Here is an 11493-nt window from a genome sequence, read left to right on the forward strand (position 1 = left end):
GCAATTTATTTCCCTGGCCACATCTGCAGTCCTCATGCCTCCTTGCAGCATGCCTAAGGCACGTTCACGCAGATGAGCAGGGACCCTGGGTCTGTAGAAAGGTCTCTTTAGTGTCCTAAGTTTTCATAACTGTGACCTTAATTGCCTAACTGTTAGTGTCTTAACGACCGTTCCACAGGTGCATGTTCATTCATTGTTCATTCATTGTTTATGGTTCATTGAACAAACATGAGAAAGTGTTTAAACCCTTTACAATGAAGATCTGTGAAGTTATTTGGATTTTTACAAATTATTTTTGAAAGACAGGGTCCTGAAAAAGAGACGCTTCTTTTTTCCTGAGTTTATATAGAGTGTGCTACTCTCTTTATTTTATAGCTTATAGTTTATTCGACCGTTAGTCAGCACCTCTACATACAATAATTTTATCTGGGTGTGCGCCAGCTCATGCTTTTTGTAAGGTACATAAATCAATCATTCATCAATGATCAATCAAAGAGAAATCAATCAACAACCAAAGAGAATTCATCAGAATCAGGAGGCATGAGTCAACTTCACCTGCTGATGTGATACTTCATATGGTCAATGTTTCTTTGCATTTGTTCACCTGGTCGAAGTAGTTGATCATGGTGCAGTTGCTCATGTCTGTGGGCTCATGGTTGGTCTGGCGGATGGCAGAGAAGGCCACCCGGCTCGTGCCTGAGTGTACTGACATGCCCAGCGGATTTCCCGCTGGCTCAGAGTTGGGAGTGGAGTCACAGATCACCAAACACTTCCCTTCCAGGACGATAGGCTCTGTGTCATTCTGGGCCTGGGCCCCTAGAGGCCCCCATAGGAGCAGCAGCACTAGGAGCACTAGCAGCACTGTGGGCTCGAAGTTGGAAGGATGAACCAGCCTGGGATACATGCTTTTAATTGGCAATGTTTTGAATGTAAATCTGTGATTGATTCAATTATGGAGGAATGTTACTTAAAGACATAGATACACATGCTCAAGCAAAAGAGGTGTACGGCTTTTAAATCAATAGATATTCTGTCCTTTGCTTACTCTGGCCCTAAATGTTGTTGATGTTGTGTCTGATTTTCATCAGGATCATTAGGGTCCTCAATTGGTTGAACTTGGTCGAACACCCTGATCTAAGACAGCAGTCTCTTATCCCACCTAGTGTAGACCCTATGTAGGAATTCTCCCAGTAATAAAAACAGGTGAGTCAACAGGTAGGACTGACAACCAGGAGGTTTTGGGGTTATTAGTGTTCAGCAGCAGGGGCCAAATTCAGAACACATACAGTCGCTTCCTCTATCTCCCCCCACACTATCTGTCTGTCCTTCCCTTCCTCTCTCTCTCTCACTCACTCTGTTCTCACAGATGTGTCTCCTGTGGATTCTGTGCTTGTTTGCAACTGCGGCAGTAGGGGGCAGGATGGCAAGGACAAATAGACATTTGGGTGTGTTCCAATCTACTTCCTCATTGCACAAGACCTGAGAGAGAGAATGAAAAAGGGAGGGAGGGAGGGAGGGATAAATTGAGAAAGGTAAAGAAAGGGCACCTGTGAGGAATCTTGGCATTGGCTACCAGAAAAGCTTATGAAGAGGAGGATGAAGAGGAGAATATTGTTAGTGGGGGAGCAGGGGAGGATGTACAATCCATGAGGTAGTGAGAAAGAAAGAGGGAGTGGGGGAGCAACTCCACTGAGACCATCTTTCACGTGCTATCTCCCTCCTGACGTTCAACATGCCCCTCTCCTCCTCTCACCCACCATGTTATCACTTAGTGTCTCTGTCCTTCTCTTTTATTTACTCACTTAATTCCTCAGGTGTTTATCTTTTCACAACTAAATATATGGTTACTGTATATCACACAGGGAAGATGGCACTTCATCCAGTATTGATAGTATACATACAGGTAAATGCCCAAATAAAGGAAACACTTGAGTAAATGAGGAATTCAAAGTATATTGAAAGCAGGTGCTTCCACACAGGTGTGGAATTAACATCCCATCATGCTTAGGGTCATGTATAAAAATGCTGGACAGGCCCACTTGCCCATTATTTTGGCTACCATGGCTAGAAGAGATTTCAAGTGACTTTGAAAGAGGGGTGATTGTTGGTGCACGTTTGGCAGTGGCTTTAGTGACGAAGACTGCTTAACTTGCTGATGTTTCACAATATGCCTTGGCCGTCTCAGTTACACAATCTTATGGGAGATTCTTACAGGAGATTCTGGAGTGGCCCCTGAGCTTTTTCCACCACCATCAACAAAACACCAAATTATGGAATGTCTTGTGGAATAATGGTATCGCATCCCTCCAACACTTGTAGAATCTTTGCCAAGGCACATTGAAGCTGTTTTGGCAACACATCGTAGCCCAACGCCCTATTTTAAGACACTAAATTGGTGTTTCCTTTATTTTGGCAGTTACCTGTAGAACAACATTTTAGACTTTATACTCTGTTTATGTGAATCCCTTTCCTAAAATAATCTCTCTACATTTCTTAAATTCAAGTGTAAAAAGACACTGACACATCTCTGATGATCACACTCTCTTTGACTTTAGTGATTAACCTGTTATAAACAACCTTTTAAACTATGACATTAGTGATTAACCCGGTTATAAACAACCTTACACTCGCTCTTCAAACACCCACGCACTCCCTCACACAGACCCAACACGGTTTGTTTTATAGAGTTGGTCCCCAATATTCAATAAATAGTCGGAAGATGAACAGTCTTCCTGAATGATCTGAGATTTTAAACACAAGTAATGTAGGGATTTGCAAAACTAGGCATTTATTCACCGAGTACTGTAATACAATCCCGGAGTCTAGGTTTATATTAATAAAAAAAAAAGAGATGAGGATATCACCTGTTTCAGTTTGAAAGGTGTCCTCCTTGCTTTCCATATCAGTTGAAGTCAGTCATTTGTCCTTAGAGATGGAGTGATAGCAACACATTCTTCGTAACCTCTCTCTTCTCTGTTCTCCCATTCTACATTATCAGACACCTCCCTTTGAAACAGGCATCTAAATGGCCATGCCAGAGGACCCACTACGCGCTCTCGCACTCACTCGTTTTTTCTCAAACAATGAAAAGTGCCAGTGAAAGTATTGCATCTGAGATGTTTCAATATTGAAGGTTATTTTGTTGAAGGTCATACCTTGACCATCTTCAAGTGAATACTTTTCAATATAATAGCCTACGTAAACGGAGTGTACAAAACATTAGGAACACATGCTCTTTTCATGACATAACCTTCCCTTAGATTCACCTGCTCAGTCTATGATCCATTATTGCTGTCACTTCAATTAGTGTAGACGAAAGGGAGGAGACGGGATAAAGAAGGATTTGTAAGGATTTGTAAGCCTTGAGACAATTGAGACATGGATTGTGTGTGTGCCATTCAAAGTGTGAATCGGCAATACAAAATATTTAAGTGCCTTTGAACAGGGTATGGTAGTAGGTGCCAGGCGCACCGGTTTCTGTGTCAAGAACTGTAGCCCTGCTGGGTTTTTCACCCTGCTGGGTTTTTCACACTGCTGGGTTTTTCAGTTTCCTGTGTGTATAAAAAAAATGGTCCACCACCCAAAGGACATCCAGCCAACATGACACAACTGTGGGAAGCATAGGAGTCAACATGGGCCAGCATCCCTGTGGAATGCTTTTGACACCTTGTAGAGTCCATGCCCGACAAATTGAGGCTGTTCTAAGGGCAAAAGGGGGTGAAACTCAATATTAGGAAGGTGTTCATGATGTTTTGTACACTCAGTGTAATTTAACTTTTGTGAAAACTTCTAATGCCTGATGATTTTGTAATCTATATTACAATATGGTTCAGTCCACATACCTTCCCCCTTTTCTTAACAACATCATGTATGGTATTTAGCTTGGTACATGGGTGCCACATAGAGCCCATATTGATTATTGTATGCATAAAATAATTGTCTAAACAAACTCATGAAAGGGAGTTTCTCATCGCTGTTACATCACAATAATCTAGAACTATCAACTGAATGTGTACTTTTCTAATTCTTTCAGAATATTGTCCTGTAGTTTGGATGTATTTGATCAAAAAACCCTCTGCCTTGGGTCCAAGTTACTTGGGTCTTTCAAATTCCCCTAAACTGTGACAAAAGTAGGACATACACATCCATTCCTTACTGATTCAAAGTCATAGTTCACAGTATTTCAAGTCCAGAGTGCTGTAAGAATGTAGTCTTACAATTATTCATGCTCACACAAGCTCTTTTGTTCATAGTCCAATCCCTCATGAGATCCTGGGAGATGTTCCAGAAGGAAACCTCCCACAAAGTCTCCATCCCTGAGGCCCACCCCGAAGGTGTCCCAGCTATAGAAATATAATTTTTATTCTCTGGTCCCTATGATCCCTCACACCCTCACTATAGAGATTCTGCTGTGGAGCTCAGCCTTGTAGAGGCCAAAACCTAGACACACAGGCTGGTTGAAGGAGGTGCTGAAGGTGTGCAAGTGGGTCAGGGTGTTGGAAGGCCCCACCTCTGAGAAGGTGATTGTGCCTACGCCATAATCCAGGGCCACACCCACACGGTTGCCTGACATCCGGCTGGAAAGGCGGGTCTTCCTGCGGTTGTGCCAGGCAGCCAGCTTCCTGTCGTGCTGCTGCGTCAGGCTCCAAGACATCTGCAAATCAAAACCTCATCCATCATCTAGCAGTCATTAGAAAAACCAACCAATCCCTCTTGTGATGTCAGTTGTATTTAAATAGACCAATTAAATTCCTCGATCAGTTAACAAAGAAATTCCAAAAGGCTTGGCTTCCACCATCAAATAAACTAATATCTAATACTACTCTTATTACCACAACTGTTCCTATTATTAAAGACCATATGTAGAAGAAGGGTGATGATAATGTACCTTGTTATTTCCAAAGGCAGTGCCCTCCTTCCCTTTTCGCCCGATGCTCCGGTAGGACACCGCAATGTCCCAGAAGCCCTCTGCCTCCACCTCCCAGTAATGGGTTCCTGAGGAGAAGGTCTGGACGGTCAGGACTTGAGCCCAGTGGTCAAAGCGGTCAGGGTGAGTGGCACATGGAAGGCGCTGTTTGACCCGCATGGCTGACCGCAGGTCATCCGAAACGCTCAGGAGAGGATGGGCAGAGTTAGTGTCCAGAGTCAACGGACTTGTTACTATGGAAACAGAGAAACAGACATACAGTGCATTCGAAAAATATTCAGACCCCTTGATTTTTTCCACATTTTGCCACGTTGAATAGTTTTTCTTTATCAATGAACACACAATACCCCATAACGACAAAACGAAAACAGGTTTAGAAATTTTAGCAAATATATTAAAAATAAAAAATTCCTTATTTACAAATATTTAGACCCTTTGCTTTTAGACTCGGAATTGAGCTGAGGTGCCTCCTGTTTCCATTTGATCACCCTTGAGATGTTTCTACAACTTGGGAGTCCACCTGCGGTAAATTCAATTGGTTGTACATGATTTGGAAAGGCACACACCTGTCTATATAAAGGTCCCAAAGTTGACAGTGCTTTTCAGAGCAAAAACCAAGCCATGAGGTCAAAGGAATTGTCCATAGAGCTCAGAGACAGGATTGTGTAGAGGCACAGATCTCGAAGCGTACCAAAAACATTCTGCAGCATTGAAAGTCCCCAAGAACACAGAGGCCTCTATCATTCTTAAATGGATTAAGTTTGGAACCACCAAGACTCTTCTCCGAGCTGGCCGCCCGGCCAAACTGAGCAATCGGGGGAGAAGGGCCTTGGTCAAGGAAGTGACCAAGAACCCGATGGTCACTCTGACAGAGCTCCAAAGTTCCTCTGTGGAGATGGGAGAACCTTCCAGAAGGACAACCATCTCTGCAGCACTCCACCAATCAGGCCTTTATGGTAGTGGCCAGACGGGGGGGGGGGGGGGTTAATTCAGTTGCATTTTTGGGGGGGAAAACCCTGTTTTTGCTTTGTCCTTATGGGGTATTGTGTGTAGAGGATAAAACACTATTTGATCAATTTTAAAATGTGGAAAAAGTAAACGGGACTGAATACTTTCAGAATGCACTGTACGAAGCAGAGAGGGAAACAAATATATGAATGAATAAACAGCCTGAATTCCTCCCATCTCAAATATATTGGTTGAAGGTTTGGCCTGTGCACTCACAGAGCTCTCTCTTGAGTTCAGTGAGACAGCGCAGTGTCTCGGTGATGAACTCTCTGTACTTGCTCTCGATATCCTCCATAATATACTTCCTGTCCAGGCTGAGGGAGTCAGGAGTGAACTGGGGACAGTTAAGGTCCGCAAGCAGCCTGTTAAACAGAGCACAGCAGGTTAGACATAAATCACACACAATATCATACTAACGAGTGCCTATTTTTTATTTACCTTGAGTCATCAGATTGAAATGCCTGTGGACAGAACAAAAGAAAAGGAGTCAAGGACTGTTTTAAGACTTAAAATGCACTGTTATAACACAAAACTGTTAAAGGGATAGTTTGGGATTTTGGCAATGAAGACCTTTATCTACTTCTCCAGAGTCTCCGGGGTTAATAGATAAAGGGCCTCATGTTCAAAATCCCAAACTATTCCTTTAATAAAGTTAATCAAATTTTCCATCTCAAGAAAATAGACATTCGTTGACGGTAATGAATTGAAGCACAAAGCCTTTAATGCCATCGTACAAATCCTGCACAAATGGCCCTGTCAATCTCCCCCAGATGGACAGGGAGGTAAACAGATTAGTTTAAATCCTCCGTTATGTAGTGTACAACATATGCTGTCTCATAAATAAATACAGTAGGTGGTTAAAACATTGCAGTACAGTACAAAGGTGAATGTTGAGATTTAGAATGATTACCAGAATAGTGACGTACTGTATAATCCAATGGTTTGAGATGATGGCTTTGATCTATTTGGTTTGTTGGACATTACTCAAAGGTTGTGTCTAACGCACAGAGAATAACTCCCTGAAATGGTTACTGTGAGGTTGGATATGTATCGCCATATTGCAAAACTGACTCTGGAGTGGTCACAAATAATCCCATGGAACTTGCCCCAGAACTAGGAGTGTTAACTAGCCTGGCTGAATTCCCAAACTGGCTCCTCTTACTACCATGGTCCCCAAATCATCCCCAGATACCAATAGGCTCCTTCAAACCCCCTCTCTGATCATACTGGTACCTGGTAAAAGGGTTATTAATAAACATTTCACCCAGATGAGCAGGAAGGGGTCTGTCTCCTCCAGCAAGGAGCCCAGGTAGTGGTGGATGTCCTGGGTCTGGCTCAGGTCCTCTCTAACCCTGCTGCAGTTGTTCTGGAGGCGCTCCACGGCCTGCTGCCTCTCCTTCCTGGTGCTCTCCCTCAGGGCCAGCACCAGCCTCTCCACCTGCAGCTGCAGGGCTATACCCATACGCTCCACCTGGGAGTCATCTGCCGCAGACAAGTCCTGCAGGCGGACAACAACCACCACCAAAGACTAAGGTCATAACAAGACTCAACGTCAGGGCAGAATAGAAGGCCGGATAGACAACATAAGCACAAACAGTAAATTGATGGACTGCTATAAGCATACAGTATGTGGTTACTTACTGTTATAGTGCGGTCAGTGTTCCGGTGCTCTTGGAGGATCTGTTCACCTTTATTCAGCTTCTCATCTGCTTTCTGGAGAAGGCTCTGGAGGATGACCTGTGGAAACATACACACGGCTTTAGAACTGTTAAAGCCACACTATAACACCAGCTGTAAGGAACTACAGGTCGCTAACTGACCTTCAGGTCCTCCTGCACCTTCCTCAGTCCTTTAACCCGGTGCTGTGCGTGGCCACCCTCCAATAAACAGTCTGCACACACGTACACCCGCTCGTCTGCACAGTAGTAGCGGAACATCTCCTCATGGGCAGGACACCTGCGGTGGGACAGGTCTCCCAGAGGTTCCACTAGCAGGTGTGTCTTGAAGGCAGGCCGCTCCAGGTGGGGCTTCAGGTGCTCGGCACACAGAGACACCTCACAGCGCAGACAGGTCTTCACCGCTGCAGCGTTCCCAGATTGGTCCCCGTCCCCCACAGGGGGGCAGCAGTCACACGCCACAACCCCCTGTTCCTCCTGACATTGTGCGCAGGTGAAGCGACCCCTGACCCCCGCCTCCCCGTGGCCCCAGGCGTCTCGCACACATGCTGGGCAGAAGCTGTGGCCGCACGGCAAGGGCTGGGCCTGGCTGAAGACGTCGCGGCACACTGAACAGGTCAACTCCTCCTCCAGGGACGCCATGACAACCGTTTTGTCAACAGGAACACAAAAAGGAAAAGGCACCTTTGTAAACAAAAACATCACAATGTCAACATTTGTGTCAAGTTGTCAAAAATAATGAGCAGTTGAAATCAACTTAATTCCCAACATTTTATTTTCAAGCCACAGGTCTTAGAAGCCACATGATGACCGTTATAAGCGGTGAGTCCTGGGGACAGGTACGTTTACAGTACACTCTTTAAAAAAAAGGTGCTATCTAGAACCCTAGTGTTTTTGGCTGTCCCCATACTCAACCATTTATAATTCTAAATAACCAAACAAAACCCAGCCAAAGAACCCCTTTGGAATCCTTTTTTCTAAGAGTGTTCACAACAAAGTCACTTATGTAAAAACTAATACTAGGAATTAGGAACAGGACCTGTTCAGTGTAGTCCTCTACACGGGCCCAACTGGTCTCTTTATCTGCCTACTAATCAACCATTAAGTCTGTTTATAAGGTCTTCGGCCTTTGTCCTCAATTATTAGAACACCTCAAGATCTTCCATTGTCTTTAGTGGCAGACAGGACAGTTTATTCTGTATTGAACTGGTATAACCCGTATCACTGAGTTTATTCTCATCCTATGGAGTTGTAACACTGACCTGATGCTCATCCCAATCCCTGTCTGTCGCAATGGAGGGATCAAGGGATCATCCTCCCTGCCCGCCTGCTTGCCTAAAAAATCTGGCTGAGATACCAATTCTTGGTATAACAGTCTGAAACAAACCACTGAAGAAACATGGAAAGTTTCCGTACAAGCCAGAATGCTGAATAAAATGTAATTTGATCTTACTCTACTGGTTGTCTGTGCAGTTGGTCTTCAGTGGGTAATTTTTGTTAGACCAAATATCCACAGGAAAGTATTATTTACCCGACTTTTTAGAGTGCTGGTACTGGCATGGAAATGTATATCACCCGGCACATGCTTAAAACCACGTAAACACCTGCAAGACTTTCGTTAGTATGCATGCATGTGCTTTCGTCTTGTGCACGTGCCTTAGGTCATGAGCAAACAAATCTTCATTGCCACACACAGAGACCCGCATTTTGAAGTAGGTTTAATAATACTTCATGTGGATATTTTGTCTCAAAATATCGACCCACTGAAGGACCAACCCCATGGATAATCAATCGGCAGAGTAAATTCAAATATAATTGTATTCAACATTCGTGACAGACATGGGACGTTTACGTTTTTGTTTATATGTAAATGTGTGTGGCAATCTACTCACAATGGAAGTCATCCGGACTACCGGCCTGCCTGCATATGTGATCCTGCTTTCCGGTTTACAACTGTCCTATACACATTCTGATGAAACTCTTCTTTCTTTCTTTCTTTCTTTCTTTCTTTCTTTCTTTCTTTCTTTCTTTCTTTCTTTCTTTCTTTCTTTCTTTCTTTCTTTCTTTCTTTCTTTCTTTCTTTCTTTCTTTCTTTCTTTCTTTCTTTCTTTCTTCTGATTGTTCAGTATAGATTCCCCCTACCTGTTTGTGTCCCAAGGCTGTCAGAGTGTGGCCATCGTTAGGTGTTGTCCTGTCATTGTGTGTAGAAACCGGCTAATCCCATACCTATGTCTGTTTAAGCAGAGGGACTGACCTCTGAGAGCACTGAGTCACATGACCAACTCAGAGAGCGAGTTTCCATCTGAAATCTGTAGGGAGGCTTCCTCTTCTCATCTCCTTTCCTGCATCTGCAGCGCTATGAAGTAAGTGGAGGAGTGAAAGCAACTCTCCAGTAGGCAAACACCATATTCCCACTGGGCACAACACGTCAGTAAACGTGGAGAATTGGGTAATATTTGGTAGATACGTTGATCAGTGAGATTCCAGCCTATTTTCACCCACTCAAAAAGACAGCCAAAAGTTTGTTGAATTCCCAATGTGTTATCACTATGCTTTCAACCATCTAAAAGCACAACCAAATTCCAAAGGAAAATCAATGTCAGATAACACATTTAGGTTACTTTTTTTTATCACTGCACTTTCAACCATTTAAAAGCACAATAAAGTTCAAATGGGAATACAATAAATTACCATTTTAACTTTGTTGTGCTTTTAAATGGTTGAAAGTGCAGTGATAACACATTTCGGTGACTTTCTTTTTTTTAATCTGACATTGATTTTCCATTAGAATTAAGTTATATCGGATATTTTGTTAATTTTTACAACAACTTAATGTGTTATCACTATGCTTCATCTAATACCACAACCAAATGACCTGGATTGTAATTGAGACTACATTAAAGTACATGCTGCAAGTGATCAATGACGTTTTGAGATTCTGTGCAGATTATTATAGCAATTGTGAAGATTTCCAGACCTGCGAGCCTGAACATGCACACTTTCTATGAATACATAAGAATACATGTATTGTTACATTAAGCCCAAAATGTGGCAATGGATGTCTTACTAATTTTAAGAAAGAAGAATTCAGCACAAAATATCTTTGAGATCTGGCATGTGAAAACTTTGATGCTCAATATCTCAGAACTATGCTTTGCGCAGATAGAACCTTATAGTCCCAACGTCACAATAAAATGTGTTAATAGGCTATTTACAGTATTGCAAAAGTCATATTGAATTGTGTTTGGTTGTCAACACTACCAAATATCAACATTTGAAGGAGATGTTTCTGCTGCTTGGATAGCTCCATCTGTGCCACTGAGTCTGGCTTTAATTCCAGTTTGTCTACAAATTAATAATTGATATGTTGGATTCATGTCTCCATTTCAACCAAAAATCTAGGTTAAAGAATAGGACTAAATCAAATCAAACTTTAAATATCCTTTAAATACAGTTTGATTTGATTTAATCCTATTCTTTCGCTTAGATTTCTTTTTTGAGGTGGAGACGTGAATCCAACATATTTATTATTAACTTGTAGATTCCATTTGAAATCAACCAAAGCTTGAAACCCTTGGCCTATATGTACTGTATATTTTTAGTTGAATCCTGAACTGAATTTAAACAATAGCTGTTGATAACTTCCCAAATGCTATATAGGCTTAAATAGCGTCGTTGATGATGCAATATATGATTGATAATGTATGATTACATTTAATTTGCTCTGTTGAACCTACCCTTTGTAATGACTTTGATAGCAACAGTGAATCTACAGTATTAAGTGGAGATTTCTCAATAATCATCATCCCGATAGCGCATTGGTTTTAGTCAGTGACAAATATCACAGCTACAGTGCCTTGCAAAAGTATTCATCCCTCTTGG

The 11493-nt window shown here is 42.6% G+C and overlaps 1 protein-coding gene across 3 annotated transcripts; it reads right to left on the reverse strand.

Moving 5' to 3' along the window:
• Positions 1-631: 631 nt before the first annotated feature.
• trim110 (tripartite motif containing 110) lies at positions 632-9988 on the reverse strand. Of its 3 annotated transcripts, XR_014380351.1 has the most exons (9): positions 9504-9988; positions 7756-8295; positions 7577-7672; positions 7200-7433; positions 6374-6396; positions 6152-6297; positions 4889-5160; positions 2865-4654; positions 632-1479 (listed from the first exon to the last, which is right to left on the reverse strand). XR_014380351.1 is itself a non-coding variant. In XM_014140800.3 (8 exons), the coding sequence occupies exons 1-8, from the start codon at positions 9513-9515 to the stop codon at positions 4385-4387; spliced, it is 1593 nt and encodes a 530-aa protein (XP_013996275.1). In that variant the 5' UTR covers positions 9516-9988; the 3' UTR covers positions 2529-4384. The 3 variants fall into 3 exon arrangements, 2 of the variants coding, with proteins under 2 accessions (XP_013996275.1, XP_013996276.1); XM_014140800.3 differs by lacking the exon at positions 632-1479 and having other exon boundaries at positions 2529-4654; XM_014140801.3 differs by lacking the exon at positions 632-1479 and having other exon boundaries at positions 2529-4654; positions 9754-9986.
• Positions 9989-11493: the final 1505 nt, after the last annotated feature.

This window comes from Salmo salar, chromosome 14 (genome assembly GCF_965601325.2).
Source record: "Salmo salar chromosome 14, fSalSal1, whole genome shotgun sequence".
NCBI lineage: Eukaryota > Metazoa > Chordata > Actinopteri > Salmoniformes > Salmonidae > Salmo > Salmo salar.

Bases quoted from the DNA above. Each gene is read 5' to 3' on its own strand.
- trim110 (XM_014140800.3), bottom strand. The intron at 6,397-7,199 runs GTGAAATGTTTA...TTCTGTCCACAG, and splicing joins ACCCCTTCCTGCTCATCTGG to GCATTTCAATCTGATGACTC. The intron at 6,298-6,373 runs GTAAATAAAAAA...TCTGTTTAACAG, and splicing joins TTTCAATCTGATGACTCAAG to GCTGCTTGCGGACCTTAACT.